The sequence below is a fragment of the Schistocerca americana genome, chromosome 8 (genome assembly GCF_021461395.2).
Source record: "Schistocerca americana isolate TAMUIC-IGC-003095 chromosome 8, iqSchAmer2.1, whole genome shotgun sequence".
Lineage (NCBI taxonomy): Eukaryota > Metazoa > Arthropoda > Insecta > Orthoptera > Acrididae > Schistocerca > Schistocerca americana.
In genome coordinates this window covers 195,816,421-195,839,110 of record NC_060126.1, presented here as the reverse complement: position 1 = coordinate 195,839,110, position 22,690 = coordinate 195,816,421, and the positions used below count along the sequence as shown (strand labels likewise).

The window sequence follows — 22,690 nt, the reverse complement described above, 5'->3', positions numbered from 1 at the left end:
CTGTTTGCAAGGTATTTACACCAAACAGTAATAGAACGAAAAATTTTAAAAAAATATGTTAGTTTCTGCTCCCATCCAAGCTGTACAGGTTCTGGTATATTTCTATTCCCTTAGCTCAGCTATTTCTTCCTGTATTTACCCTTCCACTCATTAAGTATCCTTCTCTCTGCTTCGCTGTGAAGGTGGTATGCATTCCCCTGTGTGCACCAACATGTTCCACAGCTCTATGGTTTTTTCTAGCCACATCCCTTTCTGTTGCCCCTTCCTGCCCTCTCCTATGCCTACACTGCTTGCTCAAGGCAAAACTGCAATATGTCATCATTAGAGTGCATCATCAGGAAGTTTTATATGATTATATAGGACTGTTGTGCCACTGAAAAATATCCTGGGCAAATGTAAAATTTTTGAAGTCTCCCTTGGCCAGTGCAGATCCAAGACAAACCACAGCAGGCTCGTGCACAATGTCTGTGGCAGATGTCAAGGGGACAGGATTGCCCATACTGCAAATAGTGTGACACATAACCGAGGCCACTGCTACACTTCGCTCGAGTGAGGGGTGTGAATTGCCAATGCAGCAGTATGACCTCACTGTGAAGGGAACATGTCATTATGTCAAGCAAGCACAGTGGAGTAACAACACACAAATCATACGCAAGAATAACTTTCAGCCCACTGACACTGCAGAAAGTAACAAGCTGAAAGGTTGGAACACAGTGGTGAGGTAAAAAATGCTGTCAGGTCCAGAAAACTAGGTCACCTTCATTCATTCTCACTAAGGGATATCATCTTTACTCCCAACAGACAGCTACAAATACTCAGGCCTTTGAGCCCTTCCTTTATTCAGTTGCAGTGAGTCAGTTCCAAAGTAGAACCTGTGATATGCAGACTACCGTTCACCAGATGACTTCTACCTTTCAGCCAGCAGCCAGTCCAGCCAGTTGGACTTGACCACTGTGAGCTGCTGATGTGGAGACTTGTAGCCTTCTATTACCTGCTCACTGAGGAGAGGCTACAAACTGATATCGACTGGCACACTGTCAAAATTTCACAGTAGTGGTGAAGTGTGCTAGCTGTTCCTGCCCACCCTCCCCCCACTCCCACTCCCCACCTTGCATCTGCGAGCAGACCCTAGTTTCCATGGCCTCTGGTGGAAAGGCTGTGACTTAACTCTGCACAGCCATCACTGTCCTGTACAGAGCTGCTGCGAGCTTATGCTGGGACATCATCTTCGATGTCCACAAATGTGCCCTTAGTAAACAGTGCTATCTAGCTGTTTGGTGTTACGATGGGTTGAGTAAAACCTGCCACTTGCCACCTGGCCTAGTGCAGCACCACTTTTGCTGTGTTAACATCCGTGCCATGCAGATACCCTCAAGCCTACTCAGGTGAAAGCATCAGCACGTTCCAATCCTGTGTGCTGCTTCTGCTGCCATCACCACTGCCACAGAGGAGATGATTCAAATTGTAAAATCAAAATTATAATTGTGTAAACTGCTAATGCTGTCTCATTAGCGCCCCTGGGAGCCTGACAGGCCCTCACTACTGCACTCCACATTTAGTCATCCTGCACCTGTAGGGGTCACATGCCACTGACCCCTACAGTTCAAAAGCTCAGTTGGTAATCTTCATTTTTGATATGTTTGTCTGTTGCCCACTGACTTGTCTATTCTATGCCCAGTGATCTCTCCACATACAGATCAGAAATATTTGTTTACAGCTTTTTTGATTTTTACATTTCAGTGGTATCGTATTTCATAGCACACTTTACCAAAACTTTCATGTGGTGCTTATACAATAGTCTACATCTACATCCATATGGGACATGGTACATCTACATCCATATGGGACATGGCAGAGGAAACCACATATCATTACCAGTCATTTCCTTTCCTATTCCACTCACAAGTGGAATAAGAGAAAAACGACTGTCTCTGTACCTTCATGCAGCAAATGCCTGTCCTCTATTCTCGACTGTGTTTTGTGAAAAGAATGTTGTCTCCTCTCTAGAAATTCCTATTTGAGTTAATGAAGTGTCTCCATAGCATGTTGATCAAAATTACCGCTAACAAATCTAGCAGCAGACCTCTGAATTGCTTGAATGTCTTTCTTAAACCTGAAATGGTTTTCTGTACAAGACAGTGTATGATATTCTCCTTATTATCTAACATGCAGTCCTCAGAGAAAAAAAATTGAGAGTAGGAATGTAGGCAAATTTTTGCTTTGCGTGACTGCTGTCTGCACCATCCCGTGGAACTAATAGCATTGTTATCAACCTCGAGCCCCAAATAAGCTACTTCAAATTTATTAACTGTGAATGTGTTAAAATTACAGAAATTTCAGATGTAATGAGTTTTTATTTTCAAAACTCAAATAAAAGAAAACAATATGAATTTTATTATCAGAGGAGATTACATAAGTCCCTAGCAAATTATTGTAGTTTATTTCTTTAACACACACAACCCAGTGGAACAGGACTAATAGATACACAGTGCATCTAGAAAGTGTATCTAGATATTATCAGCATCATTAATTCACACTTATTGTTTTGAAAAACATTAAGAACACACTAATTAATTACAAGCATGGCAACTGAATGAGAGACAACTGCTATGTTAGGTAGAAGGTACAGCTGTCACCATGGTGAATGTCAGATTACTGTTAAGTTGACAGACCTCATTTTGGTCGTCAACATGACTGTCAAGGGCAGGATGCACGACATGTACAAAGCCAGTGGGTGCCTTAAGCCACTATTACATGATGCGCCTAAACCATACACCTATTCACCGGTGCCCGAAGCATGCATACCTGTAACTACAGACTGGTTCATGTCGACATATTACACCATCCATGTGGGATATAACTGGCACACATGCGCAGTAGACGGTAATAACACACGAAACACAAACAAAACTGTCTGATCTCTTGAAAAGTCATTCGTTCTACCATGCGAAACACAAAGGAGACCGCATGATGTATTGGAATGTCATTCACTCAAATTATTTTGGTGAGCTTAAGTTTACTATTTCATAAGAAATTGTTTTTTATCATTATTTATTAAGTAATTGTTATTCTCATATGTTGGTTACCACTGTTCTGAATCACACACTCAACAGTTAGTTTTATATTACAGTGTTTGGTTACACAGGTCTCTGCCCAAACTCTTTGCCTTTACAAATGTCTGCTTGTGTCTGTATATGTGCGGATGGATATGTGTGTGTGTGTGTGCGAGTGTATACCTGTCCTTTTTTCCCCCTAAGATAAGTCTTTCCGCTCCCGGGATTGGAATGACTCCTTACTCTCTCCCTTAAAACCCACATCCTTTCGTCTTTCCCTCTCCTTCCCTCTTTCCTGATGAAGCAACCGTGGGTTGTGAAAGCTTGAATTTTGTGTGTGTATTTGTATTTGTTTGTATGTCTATCAACATACCAACACTTTCGTTTGGTAAGTTACATCATCTTTGTTTTTAGATATGTATCTAAATTTACATTTATACAGCATTTTGCACATGGAAGACCCACTTGTTTTTGAAGCTATTGCCCTGGCAGTGACAGTAAATCTTCGGATTAGGGCAGAACGATGATGAAAATGAAAAGCCAGATGTTGTTGGGTCTGACCCTGACTGAAAAGAAGGGATGAAGGCAGGGGAATATAATCACTTCTTATGAAAATACTGATGCCCCAAGATCTGCAAGAATTTGGAAACTTAGTGAGGACGAACCTGGCCTGTTTCAAGAAGCTGTTGTCTATGATAGAAGATGGAATTAGCAAGTGTGACGCAGCCATGAGAGAGGCTAGCTCACCTTCTTGAAAGTAAGAATTAAATATATGTTTTGTGATCATACCAGTGTAGACCACTGATGAAATATCAGTACATGCCCTGTTATGTTCCAGGCTGATTGTAATGTTACGGTTCCTGGCAACTAGAGAATCTTGTAAGAGCCTGGCTTTTAGCCACAGACTCACACAGCCTACCATTTCAGAAGTTGGTGTGGATGTTTGTACTGCAATTTGCAACCCTTTAAAGGACCAGTACATAAAGGTGCACGTGCGTTATTTTTCCATGTCTGAAATATATATGTGCCAATCAGAGTTTTGCAGTCCTCATCTATCGCATTGGGCGAACCTGCGCGGACTCTCTCGCCTTCACTGCCAGTTTCTCTTTCCTGGCATGCTGAAATAAAGCAAGAGAGAGAATCAAATCAAACTTGAACTTTCATAAACTAAGGCATTACAATATACATCGCATATGCATGCAATATGCATACAATGCAATGTTAAATGCATATTACTCGGAAGTACACAATTGCCGACGTGCCTTATTACAATACAGTGGGTCATACATACACCTTTCCTCACTGTATGCTTAAATTAAGACCCTTAATACCTCTTTTCTTCATTTCAGTTCTTTTACGAAGAAATCAACAGAGAAAATGCTTTCACAAACAGCTAGTGTAAAAGAAAGTCCTCTGGTCACAAAAAATCTGCATTTATAAAAACCTTCTTACAAAAAAAAAAAAAAAAAAAAAAAAAAAAAAAATGCAGAAAATCCGCAACATGAAAATCTGAAATAATAAACAAATTACAAACAGAAAGCACTGCGGCACCCCCTTCTAGGCATGCACGAGCTGTTGCTGCTTACTGCACATGCATGGATTGACGACAGTTTATGACTGTTCTATTCTAGCATGTGGATAATGTGTCTGCTTATTTTCACATTTTCACAGTTTCACCCATTCTACTGTCAGATGGCTGTCTTACCAGACCAGTGCTGGTTGCAGCAGATCGTCTTGTAATACCACTTTTAGACAATATCCAGAACCATGTATCACTGTATCTCCGCAGCCATGTGGGCACTGAGCTCTTTGCATGCCACCACATCAAGAGTGTGTAGTGAGTACACATCAACTGCCACAGGTATGACTGGTCATCATCGACTATAATAGATTGTAGCATTGGATAGAGAAGCCACAGTCCAAAACATCATTTGCCATTTCAGTGCTGTTCAACACCAAACCCCAGAAAGATGCAGCTCTGTGACTTTCATCTGAGAAAACAGGAAGCAAGGAAGAAGGTAAATATTATCTGCAGAGGACAACAACTATGCCGCTGTGATATTCCAAAATACCTGGGAGTAAAGTTTGATTGCAGTCTCACATTCCGAGATCGTTGCCAAGAAACGAAGTTAAAAGTGTCTGGCCAGAACATCATCTGTAAGCTTACTGGCACTGCCTGGGGCTCACAGCCAAATGTGTCCCTACATCTGCACTGGCAGCATTCTTCTCTGCAGCAGAATACACAGCACCAAAATTAGGAGATTGATCCCAGACAACCTCTGTCTCTGTTCGGATACAAACCACGAAAAGCTGGGTTGAGATTAAATAGGAGCTTCATATGCACAAAGTCAGCAATTTACAGCACCTGGAACTTGCCAAATGCAGCTATGAGGAAATTCATTAATCAAAAGGGGTGGGAGAACATCAAAGAGAAGTCTGCTGTGGGCTTTCATCTGCTGTACATGACACAGAAAACACTAAATTGATTGAATGTAGGAGTGTCCTGATGCAAGGCGAATGTCGGGGAGTGGGGCTTCATGAGCGAAGTTGAATGCTATGAGTGTGGTGACGAGCCCTGCCTCTGCTTACCACATGAAGAGATTAGCATGGGCACAGGAACACCATCACTGGAGCTCAAAATATGGAAAAAAAAGGCTGTAGGCTAAGTGTAAATTGAAAACCATTTGAGGGAATGCATCTCACTTGCCATTAGTTCACCATTCAGACAGGTAGTAGAAATATTCTCAATGGGAGATGTATAAATGGGATGAATTTGAACCTCAATACATGTGCCATCATCTCTCACGGGAAAGTAGCACAGAAAATTTACTCTCCAATCATGCTGATCTGTACATCCACCTACGGCAGGCTGTTTCAATGCCGCCGTATAGGGCAAGGGTACCTGCCTTCCCCCATCTCATTATGCTCTTAGACAGGAACAGGTAGTGTCCTTCCTGCTAGCCAGCTGTATTGTATGCAGGCTGTGCATGCACGAGCTGCTTGGGCACCCACGGGCTCTTTATTTGGTCATTGGTATACAATTGCACTGCACACCAGTACCCATGTCTGCCCAACTGCCCCTTGGTGGCCACGCAGGCTGAAACAGCCTAGCCTATTGTATTCTACGGGAGACCTTTATCTGCAGCAAGACAGTGCATCACACCATCATTCTCAACTGGTACATGTAGCCTCATAGCGAGCTGAATCTGCACAGGGGGCAATATTTTGTGTACAGAGGTCAGCACTAGGGGGCTCCTGCTGTTCTCTGACAGTGACCAGTGCTACCTAGCCATGTGCTGCATGTGTGTCATGCTCTTAGAGGTGAGGCACCACAGGCACTAAAGATCACATGGATAAGAGACCATCCAACTGCAGTTCTAACCGAGTTCTTGCCCATCTCCAGTTAGCAGCAGTTGAAGATGGTCATAGTGCAGTCACAACTTTCTCTATGAAAGTGGAATTGACTTCAAGACTTATGTTTATGTCTGTATAGTGAACTGTTAAAGTGTGTAACTAATCCTGGCTTTTCCAAGGACTTGTATAAGATTTCAAAAAGTATACTAAGTACGAAAGTTGAACAGAATACAATATTTCTCTTGATGATTGTGTTCCCTCATTCTTTTGATTTCTGCCTCAGGACCCACACACCACATATACGGGACGCTGTACTCTTGGTGAAGTGACTTACTTGGTCACTTCTGTATACAAATAGTTTGATGAAAATCCCCAAACGGGCAGGTGTTTGAACCCAACTTCAACCATTTGCCATGAGTTTCAGGCAGTGCTTGACTGGTCATGTGTCGGGAGTGAAGTATGTGCCATGACAAGTAATTGTACTCATGACAGCAAAAGGGCATGCTACATATTACTGGCTAGGTATGTATAACTCAGTTGCTCATGAGTGTATAATGACATTGGAAATAGCAACACATTTTAATTTACAAAAGTGTAATGTGAAATTAAGCTGATATATCTCAAGAACACATTCAGTTTTTAAGAGGTGCTATTGTCAGTAGAGAGCATCTCCAGTGACATATAAAACTGTATGAGAATGTGTCACAGACAAGCTTTAAAATAAGTAACTTGAGTTTGTGTAAGGATCTATAAAAACGTTCACATTACAAAATGCACTCAAATATGTAGACTACACAGAAATATGATTAATTTATTAGACATAAATACTTGAAAGACTTACAGGTGCTGGAGTACAGTCTAGTTGTCGAGCTCCATGGTTGGAAACCTGTATTGCATCTACACCACTGTCAACAGCCATAACTGCATCCTCTGCTGTTAAAATTCCTTTCACTACAATGGGCAATGATGTGATGCTGAAAATCCAAACAAGTTGTAATCAGGCTAGTAAATGTCATTCACACATTATGAAGCTAGCAGTGTTATGCAATTACGGTGCGAAGCAAAAAGGTATGGGGAGTTCATAGAGTTGGTAGTGGCATTGGCTACGCGGAATGGGTAGGTATGAGAAGAGAACGAATGACTGTTGATGATACTGTTTTGATTATACGGTTGCTGTAGGATACTGTGCGTCAACCATTTCTTGTGGAAATGCCTGTAACAACAGATGCGCCATGAGAACACATTGTCGTGTTTTATGATAGTGCACTGCGTGTCATCATGGGCACACTCCCAGCCATAACTCAGTAGTATGTTGAACTATTTTCACACATATGCATACACAATCATATTTGCCCAGCAATCAAATACACTAATTGTCTCCTGGTGAACTGAAAGAAAATTCAATTACAAAACCTAAAATTGCATCCATATAAAGTGATGATTGTGCAATATTTTGTTTGTGATGACCATCTAACTAAATAATTATTATCGAGACCCTGTGGGTAGTGATATGATGCTGCTGATGGTTGAAGCACACTTTCATCTGTTTAGTCAGACAAGTAAAATGTTCAGTAATGGTGAAATACAGAATTAATTCATTACACAGCAAATGTATGTTTGTGTGGTGTGGAATTTGTTAAATGAGAATCTTTGGTGTATGTATTTTCAAGAACAAATTGATACTGCATCATAAGAGTGAGAAACAATACATTGACATAATGATCAATGTCTTCACTGCAACTCATACTTTTATTTCCATGTACTGGATATGTTTCAAACTTTACATAATAAGGTGGCACACATGGTGAAACAATAAACAAACATTATGGAAAGAATTAGAGAGAATCATATTAAAATGTACTGATGACAGAAAAGATGATTTGCAATATTCTCAAAAAGCAAATGTTTGTCCTTCATCTACATTACACATAGTAATGAGAAAAAGCTTCACACTAAAACACCTTGCTGCTGGAATTCATAAGTGGTTTCAAAGTTCCTTTTGGTGAAACCTAATAACAAATGTTAACAACATCAAATCTGAAAGTGCATGTAGACAAAGGCTTTCATCTGCTATATTTTATTTTAATTAAGACACATATAACAAATATTTCAAATTGTTATATATGATTTGAAGACAAAAAAAAAGAACTATTGTGTCTGCCATAGCAGCAGCACTGCAAACAACTTAAAACTTGCAGTTACATGACTATCTCCCATTGCTGGATGTCCCACAATTTTGATAAAGATTAGAGTTTAATATAACTTGAACAGACATAACTTATAAACTTATATAACAAATTCAGAATGCCCTCTTTAACTTGAACTCTACTTTTCGTGCACGATGTTTTGTACTGCTAATGGCAATGTGAAATTGAACAGAAAGTATCCAAATTTTACGGGAATGCATTGGTATGAGCCAAAGATAAACAGCAAAATAAAATCACACAGCCTTACTACAATGTGGGGCCAGAACAAAGCTCTGACTGTGATAAATTTTGGATCGATTATAAAACAGCTGCTAAATTTCTTTCTGAAAGAGATGTGGTTACAAAAAAAAAGTGTGAGAATGTTTATTCAAAACAGCAAGTTCCTAAATTTAATTGATTAACAGTGATCAATGCTTCTGCACTGTTAACTCAACTAAACACCTTACAATTTATTCCCAAAGAACAACAAACAGAGTTGCAAAATAACTTGCCTTTTCAGCCACTTAACATCATTCCAAGTTAATGATGCGTCAAACATGTTTTTGACATATTCATTAATCCCCGAGCCACCAGATGACTGAACACTGTCAGCAAACACTCCTCTAAAGTTAGCCAACCTGAAACCGAGAAACAAGTGTGAAGAGGTATTGTTCAGCAATTTTGCAGAATTAAACACATTTCACTGAATTGAAGTAGTAGCATAATTATATTTGATAAAATCAATATTTAGCAGCATATTATCTATATCTTTATTTGAGTCAAAATAAAATGAGTATTACATTGACAATTTTATGAACTGAAAAAAAAAACATTACAAATGCATTGCAGCTGTCTATAGCAAAGACAGAAGAAGACGAAAGGCAGGTTAACACATGGAAATGGAAATGCTGTGTGGCTAGGGCCTCCCATCGTGTAGACCATTCACCTGGTGCAAGTCTTTCAAATTGACACCACTTCAGCGGCTTGTGTGTCGATGGAGGTGGAATGACGATGATAAGGACAACGCAACACCCAGCCCCTGAGCAGAGAAAATCTCCGACCCAGCCGGGAATCGAACCAGGGCCGTTAGGTATGACATTCCATCCCACTGACCACTCAGCTATCAAGGGCGGACAGATTAACACATAATGGCAGTAAGAACTTATTTTGGTTTCTGCTGACAACAGATTTTCCTCACCCTACTTCAGGGTTGCTACACTGCAATAATGACGTAGTGTACTTGTCACCTTGCCCTCGAGTTTCTCTATCCTGTGCTCTTCACAGTTTTTCTAGTTAAGTTAGTCCTCTTTAATTTAAGACCACTATCTAGACTTCTGGACAATTACAGAAAGAAAAGTATTATGGATAGATGACTAGAAAGTTTGAGCTATTCAGTGCAATCAGAAGCATTTGAGAATAAGCATGGGTGGAAAAACGGGCAATACTGCAAAGAATTGTGGTCCAGAAGGAGGACAAGTTAAACAAACAAGACAGCAACTGCAAATTTCTGTTTAAGGGGCATTAAACCTCAGTCTTCCTGCAAATGAAAATTTATTTTTTGTAAAATCAGATTAAACAATATTAAGTCAACTTGTAAACTACTGTATCTAGAAATAATATGACAAGACTGCCAGGAACTGCACGTCCAGGTACACCAGTTTCTTGGTGTTTGCCAACAGTGATACATCATTCTTCACTGGACTTCATCACCTCGTGCATGGGTGGGTGCTAAAAAGTCTTCCAAGCAACTTGAATGATGTAAATGATTGAACGTTAAACCTTCTGTATTCATACGTTCTCTTGCAAAAACAGTACAAAGAGAGTTGCTGATTTTCTTTTTTAAACTGATGTTGCTTGGACAAAATCAAGACAAGAATTTTATCTACACAAGCCAATTTGATGGTCATTTGTCATGGTTTCTATTCCAGCCATGATCTGTTCTCTTTTTCTGCTTGTCTTCTAGACACCTTGAATCCATGATACCAAGAAACAAATGGCCCCATACAGCAGCCAGAAACACTCACCCATCCTGCCTTGAAGATGTGATAGGTTCAAGATATTCTCCCAGCTGCACAAACCATAACAATACCTCCCACAGTGGGATGCGCCGACACATACTTACCAATAAACATCACAAACATCTTTCTTTGTCAAGGAAGCCTGGAAATGTGATATATCATTTCATAAAAATGTCATATCACACTTCACTATCCGTCCATTGTGTTCTGTAGATCCCATCAAGGAGGACAAGCTTCAGGGATGTGAAATGAGTCAAGGTCAACATTAAAATAAGATGAGCAAATTTTAGAACCTCAATTTGTATACTTTGTTAACAATAAACTGTCACTGTACTACTTAATGTTGTTATGATTATGCCAGCTAAATGTAATCAAGTAAATTGGAAAGAAAGCTGCTACCAAGAAAAAGCTTCTGCCTCCTCAGCTATAATAAATAGCTGTTTATTATATGTTGTCAATTGCATAATATTTACTTGATTGTACTGATGCTTTCCGAAGGAAATAGATACATATGTAAATACTGAGTTCTGTTTCAAATACATTAATAGTCATCATGTAGCTTTTGCTACTTGCCATGTTGCTACCAGAACTCTTCAATCCATGAATCTATATAACCAATAATCTGTGAAAAAGTGTGGCTAGTGAAATATGTTTTTAATTTTCTTTTGAGCAGGTAGGATTCACAGTTTCTTGCTTTATGTTAGATGGGAGCTTGTCAAATACCTATGTGCTGAAGTTCATCACTCCACTCGGAACCCTAGACAAGAATGCAAGTCTTCATGAAAATTATTTTTGTCTTTTGTGTACATCACAGTTCAGTTCAAAACTGATTTTTATTGTTAGCAACAAAATTGATTGTATGAAGTGAGTGTAAGAATTCCAATATCCATTAAAATCTTTTGCAAGAAGTATTATTGTCTTCCTTACAGACTTACTGCTCCCTTCTGCAGAATAAGCATTTTATTTAATGTAGGCGCACTATCCCAGAAAATAATTCCGTAATACAGCAAGGAATTTAAGTATGCAAAATAAGCCACCACCATTGTCCCTAGCTCGACACAGTGAGAGATGCTTCTACATCCATAACATGCTGAACTGAGATTCTGTGGGTTTTAGGCTTTTTCCTGCTAGAACACAAGGAGTTTTTCCTGGTGTTTAATTTGATGTACGGCTATTAATGTCTACTTCTGGTGCTATTATTGCTTGTTTGAAATCGGCATGGTACGAGTCTTTGGAAGATTAAGATTTGAACTGTTCATTGTGAACTACTTGAAGGCCTGTCCAGTTATCATCAGAAATGTGTCTGGGGTTCTGGTTAATATGCATGTCATCAGCAAATAGTGCAGGTTTGGAACTGCACTTTAAACTCTGGAAGTTCATTTATGTAGGTTAAGAACAAGAGTGGGCCTAGTACTGATGCTTGTGGGGCCCCACATATCATTTTCCTTGTTTCCATTCAATTTTGCCCTTATTTGTTTCAGTGGGAAACAAGGCTCGAAATGCTGTAGAAATATGTGCAAGAATGAGTTAAAGTATTTTCCATCAACCTTATCTGCCCCATAATTTCTGTCTAAACACTGCAATCAATTTATAGTTCATGATTCTGCAATACAACAGGTCTCTTCTGGTATCTATGCCTAACTGGTCAGTATATTTTATTGTTAACATTTGACAACCATAGTCAAACAAACCATTGACAACTGGTGTTACATATAAATCACAGTAACTTGTTGGGTCTAAAAAGAACTTGTCCATGGGTGGTGTACTATGTCCTTTAATCCATGCCAAGACTTCAGTGTGGCAAATAATCCAAAGCTGGACATCAACAACCGTAGATGCCTTTGATCAGTACTTTCTGACAGAAGTCAGCCTTAAGGTCTCTACAAACTATAATTCTACAATCAGCTTGTGCTTTATCACATACCTGTACATAGGAAAAAATTCCACGTTCTGCAAACAAATAGTTTATTCATGTTTACCAAACATGCTTCACCAGATCATTCTAGGCATATTCAGGGGTCTACAACATAAAGAAAATTATTTAATTGTACATATTTTGATATGAGATCTGTAGTAATTCTTGGTAGGTCATTTAAATTATCTTACTATTTACTGTGTGGGGTTGCTAGCCCCCAATAGGGCACCTCCTGAGGTGATGGATTGAGGAACGCTCACTGGATGTAGTGGGTACCGAGGAAATAAAATAATCGAGGTGGATCAAAACACCCCATGGGTGAGTCAAAAGCTGTGGAGAAGACAAATGTCTCTAGGGGAGGATGGGCATCTAAACTTTATGCCACTTGTCTTCCAGGTTAAGATCTGCGCTGGGACTAACCCCCCCCCCCCCCCCCCCCCCCCCACACTCTCACGCAAGATAGATGGGTCAAGACTCTCTACAGAAGCCTCAGAATCATGACTGTCTCAACTAGAATCAGACACAGTGAGAGACATTGGACTTCTCTTTTATAACCTGGAAGGTAAACAACCTGTACAGGCCAGGAAGTTTGCAGAATATGACCAAGGAGTTATAGAAACATAGGCTGAAAGTAGCAGCTCTTCACAAGATTAAATGGAAGGGCACAGGCTTAAAAAAGATTAGCAACGGGAACATTCTGTATGGGGACTGTAGTGAGTGCCATGTATAAGGTGCTGGTATGTATGCACATGACTAATTAATAAAAGCAGTGAAAGAGTTCAAATCCATTAACAACATATTCTCCCACATTACGATCACTTTACACCCGCAAAATAGAATTTTTTCCTTGCTTTTGAAGTGATACACTTGGACTTTTTTCTGTACAAAATAAAAGAAATAACTGCTATGTGTTTTTTGAAGAATTATTTTCTGTGTAAAAAAAATGGGCTTGTTAAAGCGGGCATCTGAGTTGGAAAAGTTAGAAAACATCATGTCAACACCACTTATATGGTATATCAAACTAGCATTAGCTCTCAATTTACAGATGCTGATTTGAACGGATGTTAACATGATGTTGCAGATTATGTTCTTGACATGAGTGGCAGCATGCAATGTGAGTACCATAGCATAATAATGTATCATTTGAAAATGGATACAGAGTGCAAATTGCAATAGTATCCAGAATAAAACAAAAAGGAAAGATAAATGGTGATAGTGTTATCATTTAGAAAATTTCATTCATTTGATATGAATATCAGATTGTTGCGATACGCTCTGTACTTACATCAGGTGTGGAGGAAGAGAGAATTTATTACGAATGTCTGCATCGCGTATTCCAAACATCGGTGCATCAACAGTCAGAACAAGTGCTTTGAAGCCAGCTTTTTCAGCTCTTCTAACAAGATCCTCGGTTACTGCCCTGAAACAAGGAGCAATATTTCCCTAAGTATGTGATATGTGTTTGTCAAAAAGAGAAGAAACAAAAGTGCCTGAATTATTCCAGAGAAATATAGTTTCTTTGCATATTAAATTAAAAATCTTAATATAGCTACGAGAAACACGAGAAATGTATAAGACAAATCTTCTGCTGAAATTTCTATCAAAACTCTTGCTATTTATCCCATATCTAAGAAGAGCCATTATAATTAAATACTGATAGAACTATTGTCAAGAGAAATAATCAGAAAATTATAAATTTTATTCTTTATTATTAGATCACCAGCAAAATAAATATAGTGTAACTGAATCAAACAAAATTATAAGGCTCAAGAGATACACATTATCCATTATAAAAGGATAACAAGGAGGTGTTCACAAGAATCTCTGCTGTTGCTGTTGTCAGTTTCTTTCCTATGTATGACCTGTTTCTCTTTTTGGATGATTTATCCTTCTAATTTCAAAGATTATTTCCATTTACCAAAGTGTCAATGAATCAGATATCTTCTTTCAATACAATTCATACTAAGTTTTAGCTTGTAACATGTACGACTAACTACACATATTTTCTCATTTATATTCTTTAAAAAATGGGAAGGCTAAGGTTTAACATGTCATCAACATTAAACATGGCATACTAGCTCAAATGCACACAGCTATGGGAGAAAATTAAACATGGCTCTGCAAATTGGATGTTCTGACTTTTACTGTATGCCAAACTCAGGATCATCATTCTGGGATTTGAAATTGGTACCAGTATATATTTTACCAGGTAGTGGATTCTATTAGTTATCCATAAACTCTTGAATTCATCAGTTTTATAAAAATGTGAAAAAAATTATTTTCCACGTGTTTTCACTTCTTATCATTTGATTTTCTTATGATCATGCTTTTCATAAAATGTAAATTCCTTTTTCTATATAAAAAAAAGACTTTCTGAAACATATTTGAGTATATGACAGAAATCTGTTATAACTTTTAGGCCACCCCCCACACACTACATTATTATAGATTTGACTGAGGAAGAAAAAAAAAAATCTGCTCGCCAAGCAGCAGCTGGAGAACAGACACATATAAAAGTAAGGAAATTTCCAAGATTTTGGAGCCAGTGGCTCCTGATTCTGGCAGAAGGCTTGAAGGAGAAGGAATAAGTATGAAGATAAAGGACTGGTGAGGTTTAGGAAGTGGGGAGAGTTTGAAAAAATTTCCCAGAATCATGGGTTAGGGGAGACTTATTGGATGGAATGAGAAGGAAGATGGATTTTTGGGGACTGCACCAGATGAGATTTGAAAAGCTAAGAGCATAGAGGTGGAAAATGGGGTAATAAACAAGCCAGAGATTACTGACAAAACTAACAAGAGTTAATAAGAGTGGAAAGCTAAGTACACTATATATGAAAGAGATTGTGGGGAGGGGGTGGGTGGAATAGACATGCCAGTAAACAGAAGATATAGAAAACTAAAAGGGACTGAAGAAAGAGAATCAAGTAGTTAACTAATGAATACTGCAGAGCCTATAGGACAAAGAAAAGAATAAATTGGTTTTCTGTAACTTGGCAGTGTAGTGGCACAATTCTTGATAAATTAGCTCTCTTACCTAAATATACAATGGATAAATCAAGGCACTTTTAAAAACTGTGATTGAATTTTTTAATATTACTATTTTTAGTCTTCTTGATATGTGGTTTTTTGTTGTCTACAGTTGCAGTGCCAGAGAATATTTCTGTTTTTGACTGGAGAATATGTATGGTCTTTCTATGTATCTAGTATCTTTTAAATCTTTGTGGTCTTGCTGAGATTCACATTAGTTATTACAGTCACCACACATGGAGACATGTATCTCAAAATAATATTAAAACTGACTGGAACAAACACATAATAAGAACTGCACAACTACATAATTTAAAAAAACTTAAAACATGGGCCAAAGTGTTATAGAAAAGATGGAGAAATGTAAGCAGCTTAGGGACGGGTTGCTAATATATGTGACAGTAAGGTGCTTCATTTGAAGTAGGTTGGTTATCTGCATGTTCCATGATCATAGTTGTGACCTCTCTGAGTGATATGGAATGAGTCAGTTTTACTGACTCTGACCAAAGTGGCCAGATATTGTGGTCATTTATGTGTAAGTTGTGCTTGTGTGAAACACACACAGTGCTTACAGTTAATTTTATTGTCCATTAAATTCTTTACATCACTGGGTAGGCAGTTACAGACTTTTATACCTCACTGCTTTCTATGCCGCATTAAGACTGAGTTATGGGTAGTGTGGATCTGTACTCCTAGTATAATACTTATGAATATTGATGTTGCATCCAAACTGTGATGGATTGTTAACTACAAACTTCATTAAGGAGTAAATGTACTGTGATGCTATTTCAGTGTGCCATATGTAATTCCTTTTTTATAGTGTGTTCTCCTGCCGACACTTGGTAATAGATTTTTTTTTATTTGTCCAGCTGTTAATGGAGCTGTCTATAAGAGCTTCTGTATGGATACCACATATTATCCTTCTTACACAACTTCTGTGTAACAATCACGTTTTTATTCAATGAATTAGCTCAGAATATGATGCCATAAGATGTTAGTCATTGAAAATATGAAAAGTAAGTCAACTTTTTGATATTTTCATCTCCAGTATCTGATACTATCTGTAATGCAAATGTTACAGAACCTAAACATTTAAGATTTGTAACGTATGACTTCCAGTTCAGGTTATAACCAACATAAACACCTAAAAATTTACAGTATTCTATTTCATTTACTGATTTCTCCATTATTTTAATGGTGTAGTCAGGTCTTGTGCAATAGTGTATTGCATCTATCATGTTTTATCTAAATTCAGTGACAGTCCATTTGCAGCAAAGGCAGATAGACATGTTACAAATGAAAACAGTAACATTGTGAAACATTAATGCTGTCATTCTTTCAACTGCATTGATGCCGTTGTCCATTTACTTCTACCCTGTGCCCATTGTCTGCCAATAATCTGTGGCGACACACTTCAGCCTTGGCCAACTCCTCCAGTTTCACCTCTTTAATGTTATATCTAATGCCTGGTTAACTATTTCTGGACAACAGCCATGCTATGGCGGGTACATTGGTTTCTGTCAGATCACTGGAGTTAAATGCCATTGGGCATAGCTCTTAATGGTGATCCACCCATTTAATGGGAATGTTACACTAAGAGGGCTCCTTGGTACTCTTCGAGAGGAGTACGCAATGTGCTGACACCAGCCTTCACCATCTCCATTCTCTCATCATCCCCAACATAAACATGGCACTACACTACAAACACACATTCTTTCCAGCCACTTACACTTAACAGATACTCTTATACATACAACTCTCATCCTTTGTGAAGGAAAGGTGCCTATAGGCATGAAGGATAGGGAATATCTTTCCCATTAACTGGTTGAACCTGCCCTTTGGGGTCTCCCAGCCATTCATGCCATATGACTTTATATTACTTAACTACTACTGGATGCCTGAGGGCATGTCCAACTCTACTCTTATCTGTCCATTTAATTTACAATATTCATCTTGAATGGAACATTTCAAATGAGCTGACTATGACCACAACTATTTGATGCCTGAGTTCAATTTACTGGATTTTCATTAAAGGAAATGAGGTTAAAATCTGTGCCTGACCATTTCTTTAATCACTTAGGACAAATGCTGTGCTGGTTCCTTTGAAAATGTCCTGGCCACTTTCCTTCTCAGTGCAAGTTCATGTTGTGTCTCTAATGACTGTCTTCACTGCCATGTTAAATCTTAATCTTCCTCTGCATCAACACTGACATTATTTATTATTTTTCAAATATACACAATGTCATCAAAATTTCTGTTCATTCCAAAGAGACCAGGTGTTTAACTAAAAGTGTGTCAGATCTCCCAGTATTACTCTCCTGGCATTCTATCTATGGGAAAGGCATTCCACTTAGTTCTGATATGCTGGCAGCTAATTTTTATTTTTTATGAAGTGTGGTCCAAGGTTGTTGTCACTCACATTCTTCTTCATCTGTAGAATTATGAGAGCATGCTGAAAACTCTTAAAGCTTTTTAAATAAAACAAATGTTATCAACTGGTGCTAGAGAGCTCTGAATGGTAGGGTGTAATATTGTGGTGTGTAATGTATTGTTGTGTGTGAGACACAATGTGCTGTAATTGTGTTTCAGAGAGAGTTCATTCTTACATGGAGCAGCTTCTCCTTCAGCATAACAATGCCAGACCACACAAATGCTGTGTCACCTGCAACAATCCACAACAACCAATCACTGTCATCGATCATCTTCACACAGTTTCAATGTGGCCCCATGCAATTTTCATGTGTTTCCAAAACATAAAGAACATCTTTGAGGACTTCACTTTGATAGTGATGAAGCAATACCAGCAGATGTGAGGTTGTGGTTTTGTCAACAAAGTCAAACATTCTGTAGTGATGGTATCAACAAACTGGTCTCTCATTGTATCCATAAATTGATAAGGACAGTCATCGTACTTTTCTACATAGTGTCATGCATGTACTCTTGTAATCAGTGGCCCCTGGGCACAAGTGTGGCCATGAAAACTGGGTCCAAACTTTTCTCATTTTCTTACATATTGTTCTGTCACTGACCTTTTTAACCAGCCCATAACAAAAGCTCTTTCAGTGACTGGCAGAGACATTTTACACAGTATATGTTAAGACTTCAGTGGTCCTTAACAGTTAATTTCTAAGGGCCTCTAGAGTGATGATTGGCTTTAGTGCTTCCCTTACTTCTTCTTCTTTTTCTTCAGAGTAACTTCACTAACATTGGATAATTTCTGTGAGATCTTCATGACAGAATGCTTGAAACTGTGGACCTGCACAATAATACCCTGTTCAAATTAATGCAGTTGTCTTCATTGGCTCATTCCAACAGGAAACAAATCTGTGACACTGATACATTGAGCCTACACTTACTTGGCCACAGTGATATCACACAGAGCATGTTCACTAGAGTGCCTGAAGTCTTTTGGCAACATGTTGTACCTTTACAGTGAAGTGACACAGAAAATAAGGCAGTAGATGGTTATTTGGGTGATATGATGTTTAAAACGGCATCCTTTCAGTGTGACTTACGTTTCTGCTGCTTGCTTAGAATCATTTCAAGTAAGTAATGGACAGTTGCTTTAACATAGCTCCTGCTGCACTGTCTTTATTACCCTGATATTCATATGATATTAACCTCTGATAAAAATTTACACTTCTTATAGCCGCCCAGTGAGCTGAGTTCATTCCATTTTCCGCTTCTTGGACACAGGGAGGCACAAAAACCCTGTGTTGAATGTGCCTCGCAGATTAATTACGGGTGCTGGTGTGCCGGCCAGCCTGGATATGGTTTTTAGCAATTTTTCACACCCACTTAACTCTCAGCCCCAGTCTAATAACCATGCAGGCAATTAATCAAACACATAATAAGTTTTTTAATGACATTTCTGTCTGAAGTAACAGACATATAGATGTGTGCAATTCAGTTTGAGAACAAAGGTTGTAGACAGGCGGCACCTAAGTTGTCTGCTGCAATATACAATATTTAAAAATTATACTCATCTTGCAATTCTTGTTGTTGTGTATAATGACTGAGCCTGTTATCCTGCAATAATGTGGGATATGTTCTCTGCAGAGGCCATGGATTTGGTGAGTTTCACAACGAAATATCTTCCCTGGTAGTGATGATTGTTGTAATGGCATTAATGAAAGAATTATGTTAATAATGACGCTTTGTGCATTTTCAAAATAATAAGACTGGATAAACTAGTAATATTCTTGAATGAAACACTGTTTAAACTTCACACTTCAAAGTCAAAACAGTTCTTGAATTTAACAATTTCAAACATCATTTAATTTTCAGTTAATACATTTTTGATAGCCACAGTGGAGACAAGTTCTTGACCTGACTTCCCCTGTCCATCATCCATGAATCCTTCACACATACTCTCCCCAAATTAACTGTCAATAAATTACAGAGTTAACAAAGATGTTACATTTTGGCAGTACAAAGAGTTTCACAGACATCAGTGCAATAGACTGCGATACACTTTATGCAGGAAATGTTATTCAGATCACAAAGAAATTTTGTTCAGCATAGATGATTGCTGGACACTCTAAAACACTGTGTGTTTTATTGTTTGTAGCAGATGCACAGATGATTCTTGTGATGAGATCCATTTCAAGCTCCACACCACCACAATACATAAGAAATTTCACGACTCCCCACAGAAAAAAAATCAAGGCTCGCTAAATTTGATGAGTGTAGGGGCCAGGAAATGGTCAACCACGTCCAATCCATCACTGAGGGAATGATCTATTCAAAGGCCTGTGAACACCCAGGCCAAAATGAGCAGGCACCCCATCATGCTGCACCTCATATTTGCTGGAACATCTTCAAGCAGTCACAAACTGTGAAGTGATTGTGCCACATTGTGCTGCACGCCATAGGGGTTTCTCGGTGCCCACAAATTCTCATTGTGGTGACTGAGTATGCCATCTCTAGTGAATGTGGTCTCACCAATGTACAATGGGTTGAGCGAAATAATTACATACATTGGAGATCAGAGGCACGTAGGGATTTGGTGTCCAGAACATTCTGGACACTAATAAAAGATCTTTTGAATCCAAAGCAATGACACATATGCTGGTGCCTGGATTTGTCTCCACAGCATCCAGCGCATTCCCTAATGACCGAACACGCTGATTGTGGTCTGTCCTCACAGGCCTTGCAACTTCTTAATGCCCTGTACCCACATGGATTTTGATGTGGATGTGCAAACAAACTGTGGGGTGGTTGATGTCTGTCTGGGAAGAGTACTTGATAAATGTGTCCAGTGGCACTCAGCTGTCCCATACATTAAGTGCATGTCTGTGAGCTCACTGTTCATATATTACCCAGGCTAGGGCTCAAATGTGGAAATGCTCATGTTCCCCTCCAGTACTAACGTGTACAGCATTACATAGTGATGTTTGTGGCCATGGGTTGCTACGCAATTCTGAATCCTTACAATGTGCTCCACCTACCTTGGAGTTTATTGCAACTTTTCTGGGACACCATGTTTTTGTGAGTCCACGTAACATCATGCAATAAAAGCAGCTTCATTTTGTGTGAAATGAAAACAAATATTGAATAATTTTTTCCCATTCAAATGCACGACAAGTTGTAATTAGAAACACGATGTGATGAAATCAGCTTTGGTTTACTATCAAACAGAAACAAGTATGGAAGATTTTAAATCACCCGATAAAAAAATGATATGAGGAAGAATTGATAAACTTACAGCTCTCCAAGTGGTCTATCAGTGAAATAAGTTCACATTACTGGAAGTCACTATGTGAGTTTAACGTCCCTGGCTCTGAGTTTCCTACTATAACAGCTGAAGTTAATCACGTTATTGTGTTAGATAAGTTTTTAGGGAATAACTATCAAATTACATAATTACTCTATGCAAAATTATTTGCATATACAGCCAGTGTTAGTTTGCCTTTGCTACTTGTCAATATTTCACTTCATATTTTCAATTATAATATATATTGTATGGTATTAGAAAGTACTGTATATCGACGTCTGACCTGTCCTTATAGATATAGAGTTGAAACCATTTGATAGTAGATGGTGCTGCTTCTGCTACTTCCTCTATACTGCTTGTTGAAAGTGTACTCAGTGTAAATATTGTGCCCATCATACCAGCAGCTGAAATTTTGAGAGAATCTCGCTGATTTAACTATCAGTATAAAGCTTAAAACTAGAGAGTGACAAATCAAAGAAGTATATGCCAAGGGGGTCTTTAATTAACAACTGATCTGTTGTTGAGGCTTTAACATTATGACTTCAGAAGGCAGTCAAAAGGAAGTGCAACATGAAAACTGCATATAACATGTTACAGAAAGTCATAACAACAAAAAAGATGTTAACCACTGACTAATTTATCAAATGGAGAAGTAATAAAATTAACATAGACTAGACATACTAAGGGGAACACAGTGCCTCTCTTGTAAACAAAATTCAATAAAAGAATTAAATTGTTAATAGTAACGTAAAGAGCAAAAGTGAAGTATGAAATAATAAAGTTTTTGAGAAAATGGAAAAAAAAGAACTACTGAATATCTTGTTTGGGCATATAAGAAAAATATTACTGATTATCAAGCAGATCATAAACATGTGATCTTTTTTTTTTTTTTTTTTTTTTTTGGGGGGGGGGGGGGGAGTGAAATGACAGGACTTTAAGTAAGTTAATAAAGCTCAAAACTACTATAATATTCATTAATTCAGTTTGTCCTTTATGGGTTTTTGACACATTATGCGGATGACATTATCTTGTAATGTACAGTATTCCTTTTGACAAAAAGTAGTTTACCCTTACTTCTTTCATTATACTGCATAAAAATGAATGTTTCCTTCACTTCACGAGTCAAATCCTTCTAATTTTGTGTTGAAAAAAGGAATATGATTAAGAAAAATTTTTATCAGTGCTAAGTCCTGTGATATAAAATAGGTGGATACATTTTAAGAGATTAAGAGTAAATTATATAATTCTGATTACATGTGTCAATAACATTTAAAGCCTGTTTGACATTTTCTTTAAATCACAGTTACATTCTAAGAGTTCTAAATTGATTGAAAAATACCTGCCAGTTGGTTGGGTCTGAATGGAATCATGTGGTGGCTTTATGAGATTGTTGTCTTTCGGCTTGCCTCTTGCAAATTCCA

At 38.3% G+C, this 22,690-nt stretch overlaps 1 protein-coding gene across 1 annotated transcript in view; it reads right to left on the bottom strand.

Moving 5' to 3' along the window:
- LOC124545378 (peroxisomal (S)-2-hydroxy-acid oxidase GLO1) overlaps positions 1-22,690 on the bottom strand; it is a 39,834-nt gene that overhangs the window by 2,980 nt on the left and 14,164 nt on the right. The window contains exons 3-6 of the mRNA XM_047124289.1: positions 21,553-21,673; positions 13,812-13,946; positions 9,106-9,231; positions 7,249-7,381 (exon numbers count right to left, since the gene is read on the bottom strand). Of these exons, the coding sequence (XP_046980245.1) occupies positions 7,249-7,381; positions 9,106-9,231; positions 13,812-13,946; positions 21,553-21,673 (515 nt within the window). The remainder of the gene's footprint in view (positions 1-7,248; positions 7,382-9,105; positions 9,232-13,811; positions 13,947-21,552; positions 21,674-22,690) is intronic.